Source organism: Brassica napus, chromosome A9 (assembly GCF_020379485.1).
Source record: "Brassica napus cultivar Da-Ae chromosome A9, Da-Ae, whole genome shotgun sequence".
Lineage (NCBI taxonomy): Eukaryota > Viridiplantae > Streptophyta > Magnoliopsida > Brassicales > Brassicaceae > Brassica > Brassica napus.
Window position 1 is genome coordinate 5,189,409 of NC_063442.1, and position 24,030 is coordinate 5,213,438.

Genomic DNA, 24,030 nt, shown 5'->3' on the forward strand with positions numbered 1-24,030 from the left:
ATGTCTTTAATTATTAAATACATGGTGAAGTGATAATAGCGTAAATCTGAAAATGATGTATAGAGCCATTAATTAGGCATGCAAAAGGACGATATATTTTTAGAACAACAGGTTTGAATTTTAGGGTCGAGTTTGACTAATGACCAGTTTTATTTTCTTTTAAATTAATACTAACAAATTTTAAGATATTCATTTTGTTTAAAAAGAAATTCACTTTGTTTTCCTCATCAGCTATCTAAGATAAATAATAATTCAAGTTTTAAATTGACTTATATAGTTTTTATAACTACAACAAAGCATAATTGCACAAAATACACAATTCATTCCTTATCAGTTACCTAAGATAAATTGGCTTCTGAAGTTTTCATAACTAAATCAATCGTCACAAATCTAAAAGAATACAAAATAGCGGGGTACAAAAAAGAAGTGGCAAGATATAAAGCTACGAACTAGTCTTCGTCTTTCTCATCCATCACGAACCGCGTTACATAACTCTATTAAGCTTTCAAGGCTTCGCTAAAAGCCCACTGGGCCTTCTCTCCCAAGCCCTTGTACTCATAACACTCCCCCAAAAGACGGAATATCCTCGCCGTATCCGTCCCGGCGGCGAGCCTAACCGCCTCTTCCAGATCTTCGATCGCCGAATCATTCCTCCGCCGCCGATTCACAGCGACCTTCATCTCAGCTCTCTTCACAAGCGCATCGGCGCGTTCCCCCGCGGACAGCGACTTCAGCCGCGGATAAGTCAGCGCCGTATCGAACGATTTGAGAGCGGCGGTGTGGTGGCCGAGCAGATCTAGAGACAAGGCGCGGACTATGTGGCCGGCGGCATCGTCTGGGGAGAGAGCGATCACGTCGTCGGCTTCGGTGAGGGCGGTCTTGGCGAGGGATTGTGATTGAGATTTTTTAGTGGTGGCTCGGGCTCGAGCGAGGAGGCGAGAGGCTTGGATGAGCTGACGCTGGGTTTGGAGTGTGGCTCGGTGTTTGGATCGGAACTTGGTTAGGCCTTGTTGAGAGAGGTACTTGAGGGCCCAGAACATGACGAAGGCTAGCAGCATGATTGCTCCTTGGATGAGTGGTTCTGTGGCCATGGCTTCCTTTTGCTTCCTCTCGATCTCCCAAGAAGACTTTATATTGAAAGAGAAAGCTGTATGAGATTCAGAGATCTTTAGCTTAACTAATGAACAAGAGGCGCCTGTAGCTCAGTGGATAGAGCGTCTGTTTCCTAAGCAGAAGGCCGAAGGTTCGACCCCTTCCTGGCGCGTTAGTCTTTTGTTTTACTGGGTTATTCGATGGGCGGAAAGGAGCCCATTTACCGGTTAACAAAATAATTTTTTTTTTAATCCAAAATCAGCAACATGTACATGTTCAGCAACAATCTCATAATGCACCCACACCAAGTTTTTTCACAATGTCTGAAGAACATTATTAACATGTGCAGAGTTATTTACATAGATTGTGCCTTATTCCCAACTACATCTCGTTGATAGAGTGTACAGTAACTTATTATTATTTATTACTAGATCCGGTGTCCGCGCTACGCGCGGATAACATGTTCAAATTAAGTAAATTTATACTTTTGATTGGTAGTTTTTTAGTTTAAGAAGTTGTTTGTTAATTTTGTGTGTTGTAGATTTAACCATAGAATTTTGGTTTGAATGTGATGCGGTGATTTCTCTTTTTTAAATAACAGTAAGTTTGAATAATATATTGTGTTGAGCAATCAATTTTCGTAAGAGAAAATAGTAATTTTGAGTATTTAATGGTATCGTTAGTTATCAGGCTTAAGATAACAGTTTATTCCTCTTTTGGAAGCGTTGTATGATATCAATGTCGGTGTCGAAGTAAAAGCCCGATCCAGGTGTGGTTGTAAGTGATAATTTCTCTGAAAAAGTAAATTATTTGTAAGCATTTATTTTGACATAAACTTTATGTTTAGTTTATTACCTTCATGTAACCGTGGAATGATACTTGTGATGATTACAATTTAGTTTTTCCTGGTAGATATGCGATTTAGCTCCCTGAAATTTTCTGCCTTGTTGTTCCAGATAGTTAGACGTACCATTTTGGATTTACAAATAATGATTGTATTATATATTTATTGCTTAAAATAAATATTATTTAATAAAGTGTTAGTACCTACGTAAACGCAATGCAATGATGATCTTTGTATCTGTGTTCTTGTTATATATATATCACTTCCTTGGATGAGGCATATTCGGCCAACAACATCTGTGATAATAATTTGTTTTTAGTGAAAAAAAGAGAATTTATTTGTTTGCGAGACCGGCAATGGTTTTTTTTTACCTGGGAGAAAATTGGTTGCACTTGCTAAGCTAATCAACTGGGGTAGCTTTGGGGCCGGAATATGCATGAAGGTATTGGTGGAATGTTTTCTTCAATCTGTGTAATAATTGTTGTCTCATTGATATTGATTATGTATGGTTGAACTGTAAGCATGTACCGTTGGTTATTGGAAAGGAGATTAAAATATCTAATGTGATAAATTTTCCCTTCTTCGAACCGTTGGTACATTTTTTGTTCCTGTTGAGTGGTTTAAAGTTATCATTTCAAATGTAGTTGGAATAATAAAAACATAGTATTTTTTAGACAAACCTGGATGTCAAGATAAATGAAAGGTGTTCCTAAGAAAGCATTTTTGTTTTTGTGATTTGTGATGGGCCACATCCTAATGATCCTAATGATTATTGGTTGCGGTCCGAGGTTGTCGCTCCGGTTATTGTGATATTCGGCTGCATGATCTGCACACATAACAATGGGATTAATTTTTTTATATTTTTTATATTTTTTTGAAGTGAGCGTAGTTATAAACTTATAGTTTGTTTGTTTTAAAAAAGAATTGGATTTCTTTCCTTTAATTTAATTTAATTAAAGAATATGTATTTGAAGTGAACAGAATTTAATTTAATTATAAAAAATTGGATTTTTGAAGTGAAGATAGTTTGTTTGTTTATTTTTTATTTTTTATTGCTCAACTTCCTTTTCTTTTTAAAAAAAAAAGGACGAAGCATGAGTATTTGGAAGTGTTAATTTTTTATTATTTTGGTGGGTTTGCTAGTAGGTTTCAATTTTCATCGAATTTTATAGTGTATGTGTGTGGAATTAGTATTTTATGATAGACAGTGTAAAATGGTCCATAATTTGTATTTTTAAATTAAAAACATCACTACTATATAAAAGGAAAACCTACATTTGCAAACAATTAGAGATGGCAATTGGGTTGTACCGACCCGCCTTGTCCCGCCCCGCCGCGGTACACGGTCAATGCGGGTCTTCGCGGTACAGGCCCGCGCGGGATGCGGTTCCTAGAAGAGCTGCCCAATCCCGACCCGCGATTTGCACAAGCCTTGGCGGTACAGGCCCGCGGGACTCCGATCCTCATCAATACATGCGCTACTGATTGCAATTGGGATGTACTGACCCGCCTTTCCCGTCCCGCCATCTCTATCCTGAGCATAGCACCTGCAAGAAAAAGAGACCAATAGAGATGAGAACACAACATGTCCTATGAATCAGTTGAACACAATGATGCTCAGCCAAAGGATTGAGAATCATATCGAAAGCGCACATAGAAACTCAATGTAACATAGAAACATAGAAAGAAAGAAACTGGTGAACTCGAGGGAAGGTCCTCCAGTGTTCGAGCAGCCTTAGATGACTCTTGAGAAGCTTATGGAGTATGGTAACATGCTTGTGATGGAGCAAGAGAACGTCAAGAGAGTCCAGCTTGCTGACCAATACCTTAACGAGGCTGCGTTGGGAGAGAACGTCAAGAGAGTCCAGCTTCACTGTGTAACTTGCGTTGCAGGTAAAAGTGCACAGTAAGTGAATTTGCCGGTTCCTTAAGGATGTTACTGATCCTGCGGCCAAAAACTTTGATCCAATGGCTTGAAGTGACTGATGGAACTTGTGTCTTCAACTTTTGAGCTTTCCCTACTTAAATAAATCTTCTGTTTTTTTCTACTTCTGCTTTTGTGTAATTGTGAATTGGTGATTATGTGCAAACTTCCATATATTACAGTTGCCCTTTTATCATAAACCATTTCTCAACTTTTCTTTTGCTACCTCATGTTTCTTATTCTTCCAGTGCATTAGTGCATTATACATAAAACTATTTTGTCATGAACTGGCTATTTTAGTTTACATATCGCTGCACTACAACTACCATTAACACTGGACAAAAACGAACAATAAGCTGCGGATACCCGCGCGTCCCGCGGGGTACACCGAACCCATCCCGCTTCTGGCCCGATCCCGCATAAGCTCATCCCGCGAAGCCCGCTAAAAATTCGAGCCTGGATCTTAGTAACCAATCCCGCCCCGCAACAGGTCCAAACGGGCTAGGCCCGCGGGCAGGTTCAAATTTTGCCATCTCTACAAACAATTATAACTAGATTTTGACCCGCGCAGGCGCGCGGGTGTATATTTTGAAAAATATGTTGATATTTATTTTTCATGTAATTATTAGGATTTGGAAAAATGAATCCGAGGAACATAACCGATACCGATCCAAAGATATAGTACCAAACCCAACCATAAATTGATTAAATATTCTAATTATTCAAAATTTTGTTATTTAGAGAACCGAATCTGATCCGAACCGAAGTATTTGGGTATCCGAATTTATCTAAAAATAGATTTATATACTTATATATATTAATTATTTTTAGATTTAACGTATATAAAACATCAAAAATGATACTTTTAAATTGGTTTAAATACTTGAAAATATATATAGATAGTCAAAAGTAAATATCTGAAATAGTTAAAGTATACTCAAATCACCAAAAATACTTAAAATAATTATTGATTTCGTATCCAAAATTTTAAATCAAGCCAATTGATATGTTAAGCTTAAGTATTATGACATATGTTATTCAAATTTATACGTAATATATTATTTTATTTATACATTTTGAGAAATTTAAAATATATAATGATTTAAGACTTTAAAAATAATTTAAATTAGTTATCCAAACCCAAACCAAACCCGCAAAGATCCAAATCGAACTCAAACCAAAATTTAGAAACATTCTAATAAGGCTGAAATCTTTGACCCCGAAAACCCAAAATACAAACCGATCAGAACTAAACCCGTATGGGTATCCAAAAGCCCATCCCTAGTCATTATTATATATCGTATTTTATCATCATATAATTAATCGTATTTTATATGTACCATCATATAAGTAATCATATAATTAATAGTATTTTATACATACCATCATATAAATAATTACATATATTATATTTTTAAAACTTAATATGAAATATGAAAACCATAATTTGAGTTGGTATTTCAAATTGGGCTTTGTATTATATTTTTCTTATATATATTGACAATATTTTTTTATAATGGTTATTGAAAAATAGTTTAGTAAAAATCCATTTTTGAATATATATATATTTTTGAATCAATTTTTGATATAAATCTAATTTGAATTATTATTTTGATTTGAAATATGTATATAAAGTTTAAATTTTGTTTTATGGTTAGTTTAGAAAAAAAAATTTTAGAGAATTAGATTGACCCATTTTGGTATATTTTAAAAGTGGTCTAGATAACTTTCAATTTAAAAAAAAAACATAAGCCCATTACTTTTTTTCTTAATACTACTATCCTTGTTTTCAAACAAAAATATTTTTTTTTAAAAGACTGCAATCCATGTTTCCAAACACTCCAAATTTTTAAAAGTCCTATTCAAGTCTCCAAACACTCCAATTTTGTACTTGAGTTTTAATAAGATAGATGATGTGCTTTTATATTCGTTTTATGGGAAATTACCACAAATAACACATTCATAGTACAACTTTTCATGTTTACACACTTTTACTCTCACTTTTAATGAAGGATAAAAGACAATTATACCTTTAAAGTTAACTAATCTAGACTTAGGGTTTAGAGTTGAGGGGTGGGATATGGTTTTTGGAATTTGAAATTTAGGATTATAGTAAATATATAAATAAATACTTAAAAAATATATTTTTAAAAATAGTTTCAAACATAATTTTCTTTTTTCAAAAACAAATTTCAAAAACAAATTTCAAAAAAATTTCGAAATTTTAAAAAAAAAAAAAATTATATAAAAGTTCGAATTTGAAAAAGTATAATTCGAAAACATAAATTTTTTTTTACTTTTTTCTATTGTTTTTAAATTTTTAAATTTTTTTAAATTTTTTTAATTTTTTAATTTTTAATTTTTAATTTTTTAATTTTTTTATTTAAATAATGATTTATTATATATGTAAATAACAATGGCATAAGAGTATTTTGCCACTTAATGAAGAATGTATTTTTGAAAATGTCTATTTAGTGGTGATAAAAATGAAAAGTGGTACCATGAAAATGATAAACATGTAATTTCTTTTTTTTTATTAGAGTTTTGGATTAGAGCATTAAATTAATATATCAATACTAATAATTGTTTGCAATTAGTTATTAAAAACGTCAATAGAAACGTCTCCATTATAATCTCCAGAGTGGTTGGCCCGTCCTATGGTGAAAAATTTGTATCAAAATTTTTTTAATGGTTTTATATAAATTTATGAAGCAATTTAAAATTATTATAGAAAATGGTATTACATACAAACAAATAATGAATATAATTCCGAGATTATATTGTTATTTTTAATAAATATGTTTGGTTTGAATTAAAATTCAAAGATTTTAATAGGTAAAAGTGAAGATACGTCCTTTGTGAGAGAGTTATTGATTGGAGAATTTGCCTTTGATTCTGGACTTTTGTGATTCACATGTGTGTTTTCCAACTGATTTGTATACAGAGTACTTATGATGTTTGTCAACATTATGTAAAATGAGTTATTTATTCATCTATATTTTTCTAAGTAATAATTTAGATTTTTTAATATTATTTAAGCATAAGAACTTATTTCTAAATCAGTCTAGACTGTTTTCAAAAAAAAAATCAGTCTAGTCTAATAATGTATTGTATTCAATATACACAGTAGTAGTATTCTTTAAGGTGGAGGCTGAGTGTATTCTTGAGACATAGCAAAGGGTTACGGGATGTGGGCTGAGTGAGTTTTTAGATCTTTAGTGACACTTAGGAGTTGGACCAGCCCGTGACAAAACTGTGGGCTGAGTGAATTTATAGGTTTTTAGTGATACTCAGAAGTTGGACCAGCCCGTGACAAAACTCTGTTCCCATTTATTTGGTGAGGCCCAGTCCGATAGTGACATGGCTGAATGATTGGTGGGGATTTTTTTTGCCTATGTGGCAGTGTTTAGGAAGCTTTAATTTAGCCTCTTTTATATAGTAGGATTATTTGCTCTACATTTAGGCTCTATGATTCTCCAGAAACTTGATAAAACTATCCACATACTGATCTTGCAATCTCCTATTCCCAAATACGTTCTTTTGCATTGACTCGGCATTGTCTCTATAGATCTTCCCTTCTTCCTCCACAACAACCAGTCTTATTGTCTCCACCACAGAAACACTAGTGAACGACCCGTCTCGCTCATTCCTTGGAATCTCTCGGCCTATATTCATCCCAGCGAGCATCCTAGCCACAAGCGGCTGGTCTAGATTACACGGAAACATGATCAAAGGAACACCAAAGCTAAGCCCTTCAACTACTGAACCCCACCCACAGTGAGTAACAAACCCACCGACCGAACCGTGACTCAGTATCCTACCCTGAGGTACCCACTCTGCTCTAACAACCCCACGCCCTTTGACTCTCTCTTCAAACCCATCCGGAAGAAACACAGAAGCTTTCCTTATCGTCCAAAAGAAAGGTAACCCGCTAAGCTCCAACCCATGAGCTAAACCTTGTATCTCTTTCTCATTAACCGTCACTTCGGTTCCTAAAGCTACATAAACCACAGACTTGGCTCGCTGTCTATCTAACCATTCTATGATATCATCATCCACGTCATCATCAGTTGCTTTAGCCGGAAGTAAACCTATTGGAATCACAGGCTTTCCCTGGATCTCACCGAGCAACTGAATCCACTCAGGTTCGAGCTCCGTACATGTTCTAATCGCAATAACCTCAGAGCCAGCGGAAGCCAAACCCGTTCTATAGCTATCATTCAGCTCAGCACCGGTGACACCCGCCGTGGGATACTCCAAGATCCTCCTCGCCTCAAAGGCACGGTAAACTATGTTTGTCTCAAACGGGACCCACGGTGGAGGGTCCATGAGATCTTCCACGGTCTTGCGAGGATCACGACCGTTGATCATGATCGATGATGGTCCGTCTATGACGATGATGGAAGCTGCGTTGAACGTGCAGAAGAGGGCGCGTCTCACGCCTAGCTTCTCGGCGATAGGAGGGACCCAATAGTGCAAGATGTCGTACACTATCCAGTCCGGTTTGGAAGCTTGTAAGAACTGGGAGAAAGGTTCTGAGAGGCCGTCGAAGGCTTTCTTGAGGTAGGCGATGTGAGTCTCCGGGACATCTGTGGTGGACTCGGCGTTCTCCGGGAGGTTGTTGTCGACGGCGTGAGGTAACGGTAAGGAAACGAAGTTTATGGAGGGTGTTTTGGGAAGACGGGCGATGTTACGAGGCGTGGAGATGAAGGAGACGGTGTGGCCTTTTGTTGCTATGAGCTTGGAGAGTTGTAAGTAAGGAATCATGTGACCTAAAGCTAGCCATGGGAAGACTGCTACATGAAGCTTGTGGTTTGGTTCGGCCATGTTCTGTCTGTCTCTTCTTTGAGAAACCAACGACGCCGTGACTACTTCTTTAAAGCTCTTCTTCTTCTTCTGTTTGAACATCTGGCAATCACAAATGGCGGCTGAGTTACACTCTTGACACGTCAAAATGATAGAGTTACGAGGGGGTATGTTTTTACTTTGGAAAGTGTGAATATGTAGTGAAAATATAAATAAAATTGAAGTTTATATAAAAAGAAAACCAAAAGAATAAATAATATATCCAGCTATTGTCAATTGTGAACTGCCTAGTTAGCTATACTTCTATATATATATATATATATCTATATATTGCTATAGCTAAAATCGTATTGTAATAACATTTTTTGAGTTTTTGTATTGGAATTAGGTTGGAATATATAAATCTAACTCCAAAAACTAATCGTCAACAATAAAATTTCGGCTACGTACCACGAAGAAAAAAAGGTAATGACGTGACAAAAAAAAAGAGAACATGTAAGCTTTGATCTGTTGGAAGCTTTTATCTTATCTTTTCTCATCATTACCAAAGACGACGTAATTTTGGGATGAGGTTATGACAGAGTTTGTATGAGTGTGCTAGATATAGGTTCGACTGCCACATGTATAGAAACTTTGGTTCCAAATCAAAGTAGAATTTGTAGAATCTTTTGTATTTTTTTCTGGTTCGTTTGCTCGTTTCACTTTTTCCACTTTGTTTACTATCTTGCCTTAGTTGCCTAGTAGGGTGATTTAGTAGTTTACTTTCAACTACTCTAATTAAGATACATGCATGTTTAAAAATGCCTCATATAATAGCATCAAAACTGTAAAAAATTATATGTGAATGTACATAAGAATCAAACATTTCAAAAGACGCAACGCATTTTTCGTATCTGTACGCATAAACATGCACGTTGTTGCATTTAACCAAACTCCTCTCACGAGTCGTAAATCGTGAGCTATCTGGCAATTGGTTTAGGTTATTGTAAGTTGTACCAAAGCCGTGAAATAGAGTCGTATTAATTTTTTTCATATTGCATGATATACAAGCTGTTACATCACTTGTATTCACATTCATCATGCTCTTTCCCTATCTATCCGTTTCATTAATTCATCTAAAATATTTCTCGTTTGTTTTATTATATTGCAGTTTTTAAATCATTTATTTGTTATAAACAACACTACATTTTAGTTTTTTGTTTGGCTAGTTAATGTACGTGGTCTCGACCTAAAGCGACAAAAAAGGTTGATTCTTAATGTTCACTGCCTTTAAGAATAATTAAAAAGAGATGATAAAGAGAAGGAAACAAACATTGAAGGTTGTCCGAAAGACAATTAATGTTCTTTAGGATGAAAAATCGTGTAAAGCGAACTTTACTAATGATCAATCATAAAAAGCTCTAAAGTAAATCGTACTCTTTCTCTGTTCCTTAATAATAGACTTTCTAGAAAAAGCATTTGTTTCAGAAAAATGTATTTTTTGTGTTTTCTATGAAAAAATTATAAATTTCAAAAAAATTAATTGACTTTATTGAATTACTATTGGTTAAAAGTTATTGAAAATTGAAAATTACAGAAAACGATACATTTATTATGATAGTTTAATGTGTTTTTTTAATATGTGTGAAAATACTAAAAAGTCTATCTTTTAGAAACGGAAGGAGTAGTATGCAAAAGTGCCAACATCGCTTCTCTTTTCCTTGGGGCGAAATTAACATTGCCTTTTAAGTAATTAAACATTATAAAAGTGATCGGAACCTAAAAATAATAATGCTTGTAGATGTGTGTTATATACATATATGGATCAACAATATACTGATTTTTAGATAAAAGAAAAAGATTGATCAAAATTTGATTAGTCTTGTGAATCTTTCATATTTTCTGCTGTATGATGAACTCAGCTTTGTCTCTAAAACTTAAAAGTCATAGAACTAAACTCTAAAATGAGTAAGCTTATCTGTTATTTTAGCATTCATATGTTATGTTAGCATTTGACTAAATGTTAATGTTTATACCGTTTATTACTATATCGTTTTGATTATTTATAAATTACTATTTTTACCACATTATATTGAGTTAACAAACAAACACAATTTGATTTAATAAAAACTGATGAAATGTTATTGGTAGTTGGTACAGTACTTAATAAGTATGGGAAAGATTATTCACATAGAGGGACAGTTTCCTTCGTAGTCAAAAGCAATTTGAGTAAAGAACGTTGCATGCGTGGCTAAAATAAAAGATTAATAAAAACATTAAAGTAAATTATTATTTACAAGTTAATATTCTTCCAGAACCCACAAAAGTGAACTCGCGATCATCTTCATTTGTATTTAAAAGCTATATATAGTTTTCCAGAACATGTAATGTTGTGTATTAATTTTGACAATTTAACACTACGGTGCAATAATTGAAACATCCACGTTCGAATTTCGTTGAACTTGTCCGTTTTGCACATGCCTCCTACTTCTGCATAAGACACAAGCCCTTTGCAGACCTTTCATGCATCAGTAATAAGATGTTCATATATACACACTAATAAATTGTTAAGTTAGATGGGTTTCTAACCTAAAATCAATTGGTAATAAGTAGATTGATTCATCTAATCATAAACTGCCTTGAGAATATCTCAACATCATCATACCCCCAAGGTTTTGAAAAAGCTCTCAGGCACTCTTTTCGAGACTCGTTTAAGTCAACCCTTTTGAGTTTCAAAAGTTTCCAGCACCGCTGCAACCACCCGTTCTCCGCCGCTCTCCTCCTTTGCACCGCCGCAACTACTTTCCGATGACGTAGATCTCCACCTTTTTCTGATCCCCTGGAGCACACACATTACTGCCCACGGTCTCAAAGTGCTATCAAATGAGGCATTTAATGCAGATCTGGTTGGGAAGATGTTGTGTTGCGAATCTTGATTTAATGCTCGGATCTGTATGGTCAGCGAGTATAACCTGTTTCAGCTCCAGTTGGTCATGTATTACTGTCTAAGTACAGTTTCTATACCTTGTCACTAAGGTTAAAACTCCTTTCAAGATACCTTTGGAAATTTACTGCTCACTGCAGTTTGTCTCAGCGCTCTTTTAGATTTTACTGCGCTTACCTACAGTTGAATACTGTTTCTCTTACTATGGCCTACCGAAGTTCACGATTGGATAAAGGAAAATGGATTCCAGAACCTCCTAGAGAAGCTCGTCGACCTCCTATTAAAATACCACAAGTAGATACGACTTCTCTCATCGAAGAACACAAGCTTACGCTGATTGGTCGGGTTACTAACCCCAAGATTCAGAAAACCAGAGCTCTGGTGGATTTTTTTCTTAGCCAATGGCGAGTCTCAGGGAAGATTACGGGCAGAGATCTCGGACCGCATCTGTTCCAATTCAAGTTCGAATCAGAACAAGACCTGCAATCTATCCTCGCTAAAGCCCCTTTTCACTTCAAAAGGTGGATGATGATTCTCCAGAGATGGGAACCAGTGGTGTCTGACTTCTTCCCAGCTCTCATACCTTTCTGGATAACAATCCATGGGATCCCTCTACACTATTGGACAAAGCCAGCTCTTGATACCATTGGGGACGAATTGGGGCCAGTGGAAGGTTATGAAGTTGAAAAAGGAAGAATCAGAGTTCTTATCAATGGCCTAAAACCTCTAGAGATGGTCTTAGATATCAGCTTACCTTCAGGAGAGATCAAACAAGTGGAGTTGGAATATGATAACCTGGAGAAGCACTGCTTCATATGCTACTCTCTATCTCATGAGAAGGAAGAGTGCCCTTCACAGAGGGCCCTAGTTAATAACAGAGGGTCGGAGCCACAAAGGTTCAGAATCTCCCAATCTCGTACACTGGATAGATTGGAAGCAGATAGAAGGAGGAATTATGAAAGGAAACAAAGCAGAGCAGACCCCTCTCAACAGAAATACCACTCGATCAGAGAGTTCGACTGGACTAAAGAGAAGAGCTTTCGCTATAACTATGGGGCTAGAAGAGACCCAAACCACAGAACGGGATCAGTGAACATTGAGAATTCTAATGGCGGTACGCGACGTTCTGCACGAGAAAGACTCTCCTTCTCGAAAGAAGACTCAGATCGCAATTCCATGCTGTCAAAAAGAGCCTCTCAGACACCGAGAACTGAATGGAGACCAGTTGGAAGTGGCTCTCAGCAAGGGGCTAGCTCAAAGCCATCGCAGTCCTTAGTTTCTCATACACCATCCCCCCGCCCCCAGAGAGAAGGGGGATCAAGCCTACAGGCCACAGCACAGACAAGAAAACAAAACTCGGGAGGTGGAAGTCTGCAGTCACAGGAACGCAGGTCGGCGCTGGAACGCATTGCTCTCCCAACAGAAAGAATTCCACTACTTCAGGATGGAGTGGCAAATGCAGAATCTGGCAGATTGCAGGAAGTCAACATTCAATACCTGGAAGAAAATATACAGAGCGTCGAGAAGACCAGTGTGCCGTCATCTTCACGTCTCCCTGCTAGAAGCAGTTTGGGCGCGGTGGGAGGTACTAGTATACCGTCTACCTCAAGGCAACCGGGCCAGAGCAATATGGGCACCTATGATGCTTCCCAAAGCCGATCTCCAATTCGTACGCTCAGTGAAGATAGAGTACATGTCTCCCTCAGACTGGGACCTCTCTTTGACCTTGACTCAGAGGAGGATGCAAGCTTGAATCTACCGATAGCTACTCTAAAATCAAAGGCACCGATCAGCGCTGAAGCTCAAGCGGCTCGGGGGAAGGGTGTTAAAGCCCCGACAACGAGGAAGCGAGGCCTTAGAAGCCCGGTGCAAGGGCTGAATGTGAAAAAAAGAAGAGTAACTAAGACTCAAAGCTCACCAAGGAGAAGAAATACTAAGGAAGCTGGAACTAGCGAAGCGGGTACTGCGGTGGCTGCGGGTGCATCTAGACCCCGAAGTATTTTAATCCCAGCAATAAAGAAGAAGGGCACGGATTTTCGGTCCGGTCCAAAACCTCTTCCTTAGTCAATATGAGTTGGAACTGTCAAGGTATCGGGAGCGACTTGACAGTTCGACGTCTGAAGGAGTTCAGATCGAAGAATTCCCCAGACATAATGTTCCTGAGTGAGACTAAAAGACAGGATGAAGAGATCTTCAAGATGTACAAGGGCACTGACTTTAAAAATCACTTCACTGTACCGCCTCAAGGTTTAAGTGGGGGGCTGGCACTTTCTTGGAAGGATAATGTACACCTTGATATTTTGTTCTCTTCTCCAAATGTAATCGATACAAGGATCGAATTCAATAAAAAGGTTTTCTTTGTATCATACATCTATGGTGCACCAAACAAGGAAGACCGGCCAGCATTTTGGCAACTTATGACCGACATAGGATTGGGCAGGACAGGCCCGTGGCTCCTAACGGGAGACTTCAACGATCTCTTAGACAACTCGGAAAAAGTGGGAGGTCCTTTGAGATGGGAGGGCTCGTTTCTGTCTTTCCGAAACTTTGTCTCCCAACACGGATTATGGGATCTCCAGTTTTCTGGTAACTCCCTCTCCTGGAGAGGCACAAGATACTCTCACTTCATCCAATCACGTTTAGATCGGGCTATGGCAAACCTGGATTGGATGGAGATGTTCCCGGCAGCTAGGTGTGAATATCTCCGGTTTGAAGGATCAGATCACCGACCCCTTCTCACGCACTTTGACCAGCATTTGAAGAAAAAGAAGGGAATGTTTAGGTACGATCGAAGACTTAGTGAAAAACCGGAGATACGGGAACTGGTGGAAACTACATGGAAAGCCTCTCCTCCTACCGATTCAGTGCTCACGAAGATAAACCTTGTTAGGAGGAAGCTGGTGGATTGGTCTAAGATACAATCAGCATCCGCTAAAGAGCACATGATCACCAACCAGCAACTCTTGGAACAAGCCCTCTCAGATCATCATCCAAACGCTGAGCGGATTGAGGAATTAAAAAAGATCTTGGAAGTGGCATATGCGGAGGAGGAAGCCTTTTGGAGGCAGAGAAGTCGTATCCAGTGGCTGAACGGAGGAGACCGAAACTCAAGCTTCTTCCACGCGGTTACAAGAGGGCGTAGGGCCTGTAACAAATTCTCCATTATCGAAAATGAAGCAGGGCAAGCTTTCTTTGAAGAGTCTCAGATAGTGAACTCATTTGCCCTCTTCTATCAACATTTGTTCACGGCCGGGAATACAGACCCTGGAGATGTAGTGTCAGAAGCGATTGTACCTTGTGTCACGCAAGAGATGAATCAGCTCTTGGTCAGGCTACCGGATGCAGTGGAAGTTAAGGCAGCGGTTTTCTCCATACACTCGGACAAAGCCCCCGGACCTGATGGATTTTCGGCAGGTTTCTACCAGACCTTCTGGGACGTTATAGGCGAGGATGTCGTCAAGGACATCAAGGAGTTCTTTGTCTCCAGCCATCTGCACCCGCGACAGAATGAAACCCACCTCAGACTTATTCCAAAAATAACGGGTGCAAAGAAGGTTTCTGACTTCAGGCCCATCGCTTTGTGTAACACACATTACAAAATAATTGCCAAGATCCTGTCAAAAAGACTACAGCCGCTGCTCAACGACCTGATATCACCGTCTCAGTCAGCATTCGTTCCGGGAAGAGCGATTGCGGATAACGTGTTGATAACACACGAGGTCCTCCACTACTTGAGACAGTCGGGAGCAAAGAAGCACGTCTCTATGGCCGTTAAAACGGACATGAGCAAAGCGTACGACAGGATCGAGTGGAGCTTTCTGAGGAATGTACTAAGCCGTATGGGTTTCCACAGTACTTGGACTTCATGGGTTATGGAGTGTGTATCTTCGGTATCGTACTCCTTCCTCATAAATGGAGGACCGCAAGGCAAAGTCTGTCCATCCCGAGGACTCCGGCAGGGAGACCCGCTCTCCCCATATCTGTTCATTATGTGTACGGAAGTACTTTCGGGGCTGTGCAACAAAGCTCTCGAGAATGGTTCACTACCAGGGGTAAAGGTAGCCCGCAACTGCCCGCCTATAAACCATCTACTCTTCGCAGATGATACCATGTTCTTTGGTAAATCAAACACGGCAAGCTGCGCCACACTGCTCTCTATCCTAGACAGATACGAGAAGGCATCGGGACAGTGCATCAACCGAGCAAAGTCTGCTATAACCTTTTCCTCAAAGACCAACCAGGAGTGTAGAACCCGTGTGAAACGGGAACTGAACATCAACAACGAAGGAGGAATAGGGAAGTATTTGGGACTCCCGGAACATTTTGGTAGAAGGAAAAGAGACATTTTTGCTTCGATTGTAGACCGAATAAGGCAAAGAGCTCAGAGCTGGACCAGCAGGTTTCTTTCAGGAGCTGGTAAAATGGTGCTACTGAAATCAGTCCTGGCCGCTATGCCCACATATGCTATGTCGTGCTTCAAACTACCGGTCTCTTTGTGTAAGCAGATACAATCAGTTCTCACCCGTTTCTGGTGGGACGTCAAACCAGAGCTCAGAAAGATGAGCTGGATATCTTGGGATAGATTAACCTTCCCGAAAAGTGCAGGGGGCCTGGGTTTCAGAGAAATCGAAGTCTTTAACGATGCTCTCCTAGCAAAGCATACATGGCGATTACTGAAAAACCCCACCTCCCTACTAGGACAAACCCTGCTCAATAAGTACTGTAAGGATACAGACTTACTCACCTGCTCACCACCAAATTCATCATCCCATGGGTGGAGAGGAATTTTGGCGGGACGAGATGTTATCAGGAAGGGTATGGGCTGGAGCGTGGGTAACGGAGCCAACATCAAGGTATGGAGAGATAACTGGCTATCCACTGATCGGCAACTAGCCCCCATAGGTCCTCCTACTGCTCAGAACCAAGACCTTAAAGTCAAGGACCTGTTGTTACCAGCCGCAGCAGGATGGAATGTTGATGAGATTAGACGACACTTACCTCATCACGAGGAGCAGATCAGGAAACTGATCCCGTGTACTGACCAAGAAGATGAGCTCGTTTGGTTACTGGAAAAGTCAGGCTCTTACTCAACGAAATCAGGGTACGCTTTGACGAAACTCCATAATGGAAACCTGAATGATGCGTTCAATTGGAAACGTTTTGTATGGAACGTTGAGTGTTCTCCAAAGATAAAACACTTCCTATGGAAGCTGAAAAATGAGGCGCTGGCTGTGGGAGAAACTTTGATCAGGAGGGGAATGCAAGTTGATGGCAGGTGCAAGCGATGTGGAGAAAGTGAAACCGTTTTTCATGTTATGTTTACTTGTCCTGTGGCTAGGAAAGTTTGGGACCTTGTCCCTGCCTTGGCGGTCCCTTCTCTTCAGAGCTGTAACTCAATGGAGGACCTTTTAATAGCGTGTGCTCGACTGACTAACCTCCCTCCGACAGGGCTTGAAAAACCCTTGTACCCTTGGATTTTCTGGGTGTTGTGGACAAGCAGAAATCAGCTGAGATTTGAGGATAAGTCTTTCTCAGAAACAGAGATGTTGAACAAAGCCTTAAAAACGGCAAAAGAGTGGCAGGCGTCCCTGCCGCAAAGAAAACAATGCTCTGTTTCATCTAAAGACTGTCATGTCTCGAAAAAGCTCCCGCTGGTTCCAGATAATGTGTCCATGTTATTCTCGGATGCTGCTTGGAATGCTTCTTCTCTTGCAGGTGGGCTTGGATGGGTCTGTACAGACTCAAAAGGCACATGCTGCTTCGAAGGAAATGACAACAGATGCTATATCGCCTCGGCTCTGGCAGCAGAAGCCTTGGCTTTGCGTGCAGGCCTCTCGCAGGCTGTCTCTACTGGCATCAAGGAAGTGGTCTGTTTCTCAGACTCAAAATGCCTTATCGATTTGATCACAGGTCTCAAATCTGTGGTTGCTCTTAGAGGGATACTCCATGACATCGGCGTGTTGAGTGCATCCTTCACCTCTATCTCTTTTGTGTTTATTTCTAGAGTCTGTAATGAGTCGGCTGATAGGCTGGCTAAGAATGCTCTGTTTCTTTTCACTAAAACTCTCCTAGAGAGTGAGAACTCTATTGTACTTTAAGTTTTAAGGAATGCAATGAAGGTTTGAACAAAAAAAAAAAAAAGTAGATTGATTCATCTATTTTATATGTTGCTTATAATTTTTTTTCAACTACCGATGTAGAACACTTTGTGTTTAGTACACCTTCTCGAGATGATGGCTATTGTTAATTTCGGAATGTTCAGTAAAGATTGATGGGCCAACTTTGGACAAGATCGATGGATCGGGTTTGACTACGTAAATTGGGTTTTGATACTATGTTAAGCTAGATGAATTTCCAACTTAAACTAATTGGTAATAAGTGGACTGACTCATCTATCTTATATATTGTTTATAATCCCTTTCAACTACCGATGTGAGACACTTTGTGTTTAATACAAATTTGCATATACGTATGTGTTCATGTGTATAATATATGTATGTAGAGCATAGCCAATCCTAGACTTTTCAAGGCCACGAGCACAAAACAAAAAAAAATGGCTGAAAAAATTGTAAAAAAATGATTAACATTATGGGATTTGAACCCAGCCTCTCCCCTTGCTAGATCGCACAACTAATTACTAGACCAATAACATTTTTGGAAATCATGTGACCGGTTATATACTTACTAATTAGCGGCTGCAAGGCGATGTTTCATTCGCTTCTAACAAGGACCGGCTCTGATGAAGAGAGAATATAAATATGGGGTTAAAAAGAGGCTGCAAAAGAACTAAGGCCTGATCATTATGTTTCACGTAGACTCGACATAGTTAAGTGTCTAATAAGATGCTATATGCTTGTATTTACATTAGTTAGACCAGACTTCACTGACAATTTTTCTAATGTAACATCAATCTATAATTTTACAACACGACTATCAATGTTGTAACGAATACTTCTTCGTTCCTAAGAGATTCATGTTTTAGAATTTTTATACTTTTTAATAAAACATATTAAAACTTAGGTATAAATGCATAGTTTTTTGTAAGTTTATATTTTCTATATTTTTTAACCAATAAGATTTTAACAAATGCAATTAATGTTTTTGAACTTCATACAATTTCTTATTATTAGTTGTCAAAAATTATATTGTAAATATAAAATATGTATCTTTTTGAAACAAAAGTTTTCTCTATAATATAAATATTTTAGGAACGGAGAAAAGATTACACACTAATTAGTGAGACTTTAATATTCACTAGTTCTCTTACAATTGATATGGATGGGCGGGGCAGTTATAGTACTTGGCTCAACGTGTGTATAATTAAGCTCAGCTAAAGTAAAAATCATTTAAAAGGCAGTACTTTTTTTTTGCTTTTTGATCAACTATTTAAAAGGTAGTACTACTATAAAACCAATCCCAATGAAAAATTATCTGCTCATTGAAAATGACGTTTGAAGAAAAATTCGAATTAATTAAACCTTGGGATAACAACCACCCATTTAGTCATTAATTGAGAATTTCACCACCAAACCAAGAAGAGTCTCCCAATAATTAAGCTTTAAGCACAGTAAATCATGTTTCTAGTTTTCCCAACATTGAAATACTTCAAAATACAGACAAATCACAAACCTAGAGAATCTATTGTAGTATCTGTCTCCATTCTTGAATTTTTCACCCCACCCCATAACCAACAACAACAAAAGCTAACTCCAAACAAAAATACATTTTGGCATTACATCACAAACACACATCATTTAAATATCTTTTTGGTAAACATGCTAAGATACATAATTTTACTATTGATCACATAGGTATAGTTTCTTTAACTTACCAAGAATCATGGCAAAGCATTATAATGATTAAGATCAGTCCAAGCTTGAATTCCATTGTTCCATTGATCACTTCCTCCTGTGTTATTATTATTATCGTTGTTACTAACGACCCCTTCGTTATCATTATTATTACCAAAATACCATTCTGTCTGATTCTCTCCTTTCTTCGTCGGCGGCGAGTTCACGATCTCTAGATTCCGGTTAAGAATCGGCTGTGGCCTCTCGACAACGACGGTCTCTTCATTAGAGTTACCAAAAAGCATAGCCATCCTCTGTTGCTGAAGCCTCCAGTGTAAATCTTGGTTTAAACAACTCAAAGTTTCTATAGAAGTAGCTAGGGTTCCTGCGGTTGAGAAAGTCGCCGGAGAATGGTTGCTGTAGTCTCCGAAACCCATTAACGATAATCCCGACCTGACATCAACGGGTGTTGTTTCGGCCTGCTCCATGGGCCTAAGGCCAAGAACTTCTTGATTATTCATAAGTTGAAAACCCATTGTTGTTGGAGGAGGGAAAAACTTGGAGGAATCTTCCATGACTGAAGAGTAAAATCTCTGACACGAAGGAGTTGATGTGTTAGGTTTGAATGATTTTTTGGTTTTCCGACAACCGCCACCGATGGGGACGTTTCTTAAGGCACCGCCACGTGTCCAGTAACGGCGGCAAGATTTGCAGAAATGACGAGGTTGAGAGAGGTTGTAGTTGTTGTAGTAACAGAACTTTGTGTTTGAGGAGTTGCAGCGAGGGCACTTTAGGGTTTGTTGGTCTTGAGAGCTGGAGGAAGACGGTAGTTTTTTGGTATGGGATGTACCGGAGATACCGTGATCCGGTTTAGGAGAGTGGAGATTGGTATGGGAGGACATGTTGAGATGGGATGAGAGAACAAGGGAAGAAGAAAAGTTTGTTCCTTTTCAGTTTTTTTTTTTGGTTTGAATGAAATAGGTTAACTAGCAGGAGAAGAGAGAGATGGAATAACAGTTGGTAAAAGGGGTTCATATGGTGTATATTTATATATAGATGTTAAATTTTGTACTTCTACAAAAATCTTAGATGTTTTTGTATATGTGAGCAAATGCACATGGTCCAATTTATGTTTTAAGAAAGTTTGTTTGGCATATAATTATTATAGATATTGATTTAGTTGAAGTAAACAAAAAGTGTTATCGTCTTCAAACAATTGAAGACTATTACTTTCTTGTTACTGAGATTTAATCATTTTAAATAGTAAAGTGTTTTTTACCTCAAAGAGTTTGGAAGTACTTAATTATTTGAATGGTGTTGGCGTTTGCAATTGTATTTATATCTATATATGATTAAAATTATTAAAATAGTGTATCTAAATCACTTATTTAGCGTTTTGTTATTCATTTCAAAAGATATTTAATGAAATTTGATCCTATTAACTATTCACACACACAAAAGTTAATAGTAAAAATATACAGATATAATATAATATCTTAACATGTACTTTTATCTCCAGATGACCAACAAAGTAATGTTCTCAAAGAGTTGGAAAACATGTTATATACTAACGTTGTTGGCAATTGTAAACCGCCATCTTTGTCAAAATTGTTATGTTCTTTCATAACATTTGATTAATTCATCATAATTTATTTGTATTTCCTTAATAGACAAAAAATCTTTGTAGATAAAAGTTTTTGAGTCATTTGTAGTTAATGTTTTGGTATCCGTATAGATAGATAGGGATGAGCGAGATAATAGGGACAAGAAAAGAAGAAGATGAGAGACAAGAAGTTGCAGAAAAGACAGAAGAACATATATAACTGTGTTCTTGATCGGAACGAATCGGATAGAATTTGTTATGTGTCTTGTTTCTATTGTTGAGGTAACGTTATTTATATGTGTGGAGTGTGCACTGCACCAATCTTTATACGTAGGCCTATATATAATATATACTGTTTTATTCCTTTACATACGTACATACACGCAGCTATACTTACCATATTTATTAAGGAAACCAAAACTATTGGATCAAAATATATTTAACAAGTATATCTTTTAGGTTATTGTCGCCAGGAAATATCTAACGTGTAGACATAATTCAATGTGTATACGTACTATCTGTAAAAAAAAATTATATTAGTCCAAGACATCAATAAAAATAGTTGCTCTGACGAAATTTTCAACTAGTTTAAACATTTAAGCATCTTGAAAAAGTTTATAGTTTGTGGTAAATTAAGAGAGGATCAAGTATGGTTTAGGAGGAAAAAACATTAGTTTAACTTTCTGTCATCTTTGTAAAGTTTATCTTTTCTAATATAAATTTGACAATTAATTCCTTACAATTCTCAACATTTTTTTAAGTGATCGATCATAGTGAACTGGATTTTTACTTACGTATTAAATTCCAGGTACATCATTTTGGGGGTACAGTTACTTAATACATAGTACAAATCTACATATAAGATATATAAATGTATTGAAAAATAATCTCCAAAAATAGAATAAGAGACGATTGTGTTTGGATGATTGATTTTTTTCAATTAAAAGATGATTTGATTAAACATTTCCATCTGTGAAGAAACACGAGAGAACGGAGAAGATAAAATGGGAAACATGTGAGAGCTTCAAGAATGGATCTCTCGTGAGACGTGACCGATCATCCTCTGATACATACATTCTCTAACTTATAGTTAATCCAAAACCATCTACCGCAACCGCAAATGATATTCGTACACCCCCGGTTAAACGTTAAAACTATTAACAAAATAATATTCTCTCCCCCACTAAATAAATAGATACAAAAACTAATAACAAATTAATATTCTCTCCCCACTAAATAAGTTTTTGATTAATTTATACAATTTTTTGAAGCTGTTAAAGCGAGAAAGAGACATTACTTAAGGTAAAAGACGCAGATTCATCAAAGATCTATCAAATGTTACATCGTTATCAAACGTTGTACTGCAGCCGTAATTTGACCCTACTTACTGTAACGACTCTACATTTATTCGCATGAGTTCGGTCGAGAACATAATTATATACGGGAGGTATTGAAACAGGAATTACAGAACAAGAATTAGAATTGGGAACATGTGAAGCTAATCACGAGAAATAAAAGAAAAGAGAGAAGAGCTGATCTGTGGATGCCCACTAGTGTTTTAGTTGGGCTTTGTTTTGGACGTAGCCTAAAGACTATGGCTATTCCAATATTCATCAACGTACAGTATATTTAATCGACCAAATATCCATGGCCAAATACTATAGAGATGTATCCTACATTAGGCATTAAGGCTTAGTCGGGACACAGCATATATTTCTTTCTACAAAATCGGGCCTGCAATTTCTTAAAGAAAAAAATATAGATTTCAATAATTTGATTTCTGTTCTTAAATTAAATTTAACCGGAACTGTCGAAAGAACTCATAAGATGTCCCTTACATATACCGATGTAACAGTTATTATGGACTCGATGGCTCTGATCCGCGTGAACCAGACGGTGAGTTACTGGTTCTTGACTGGGAATCCCAAGTATCAAAGAGCAGAGTGGTCCTGCTCGAGATAGGACCGGGAAAAAGATAGAAAAGACCATAGAATAGCAATAGGAAGCGCTGCTACTATATTAAAAAAAAAAAAAAAGACAATTGTTGTTTTAATCTCTCAGAATTGTTGTTCTATAACAATTACTGGACCGACGATCATCAGTCATCACATATATAGAATGAAGTTAAACTTTCAATAAAGGAAAGTACACACAAATAATATTAGTTTTAAAATTAAGAAAGAACTCCACTTGGACACTATGAAACAGCTTGCCACAATAAGACTCGGTAGCACAATGAAAAAGAAGGATATACATGCTCGGGAGACAGAAAAAAGGCCTTCAAATTGATTTAACTCGTTTTCTCACTTACTTATACAGTTACACTTAATACATCTCTGTAAAAGGCAAAAATAATAACATGAATTATATCCTATTGAACATAAACCTAGCTTGAAATAGCAAATTTCGTAAATGATAGATATTAGTCATCTCCGTCTAACCAACAATCTTTTTTTTTTGCTAAGTATGTGAATATCATTAGAAAATGAGAAGTTTTGTTTGTACAAAAAGTTTAAGCGGGCTAGCCCCTCTCTGGCAAAAAAAGGAAAAACAGAGAAAGACTACAAGGTACTAACTACTGGTAGGTTAGTTTGATCACTCATACTTCAGCCAAAGTGACATCAGGTTGCTGAATTTTTTGCGGTTCTTCCTTGCAATGATGGAATTACGAACGAGTCTATCAATCTTCTTAAAAGTATGCGCCACCGGAGTTGAGATCGAGTTATGCAACCTGTTATTACGCTCCCACCAGAGTGAATAGACCGTCGCCTGGGCAGCTAACCGACGAAGCGTAAGGGGACATACATTGTCTCTCAAACCAAGCCAGTCCATAAATGCCGTCCATGTGTGAAACCGGAACGGGTTATAGCCCAATCTTTGAAGGACCAGGACCCAGAGATGCTCACTGAATATACACCGCAGAAATAGATGGTCTCTGGACTCCAAGTATACATTGCAAACACAACAAGAATCTAATGTGTTTACAGCCCATATAGCAATGCGTTCCCTTGTGGGAAGGCGGTCGAGATGAGTCATCCACATCATGAA

General features: G+C 37.7%; 3 protein-coding genes and 1 non-coding gene across 4 annotated transcripts; 1 reads left to right on the top strand and 3 right to left on the bottom strand.

Annotated features, from left to right (window-relative positions):
- Positions 1-241: 241 nt before the first annotated feature.
- BNAA09G52440D lies at positions 242-1,511 on the bottom strand. Its single transcript, XM_013883078.3, has one exon. The coding sequence runs from the start codon at positions 1,089-1,091 to the stop codon at positions 498-500; it is 594 nt and encodes a 197-aa protein (XP_013738532.2). The 5' UTR covers positions 1,092-1,511; the 3' UTR covers positions 242-497.
- Positions 1,192-1,264, top strand: TRNAR-CCU. Its single transcript has one exon. It is a non-coding gene; the product is annotated as a tRNA-Arg (tRNA).
- On the bottom strand, positions 1,360-9,981 carry LOC106441246 (UDP-glycosyltransferase 91B1-like). Its single transcript, XM_048739513.1, has 2 exons — positions 7,309-9,981; positions 1,360-1,513 (listed from the first exon to the last, which is right to left on the bottom strand). Exon 1 carries the CDS (start codon positions 8,766-8,768, stop codon positions 7,320-7,322), a length of 1,449 nt encoding a protein of 482 aa, XP_048595470.1. The 5' UTR covers positions 8,769-9,981; the 3' UTR covers positions 1,360-1,513; positions 7,309-7,319.
- Positions 9,982-19,293: 9,312 nt separating this feature from the next.
- Positions 19,294-20,556, bottom strand: LOC106444825 (dof zinc finger protein DOF5.7-like). Its single transcript, XM_013886253.3, has one exon. The coding sequence runs from the start codon at positions 20,279-20,281 to the stop codon at positions 19,427-19,429; it is 855 nt and encodes a 284-aa protein (XP_013741707.1). The 5' UTR covers positions 20,282-20,556; the 3' UTR covers positions 19,294-19,426.
- Between the last annotated feature and the right edge of the window lie 3,474 nt (positions 20,557-24,030).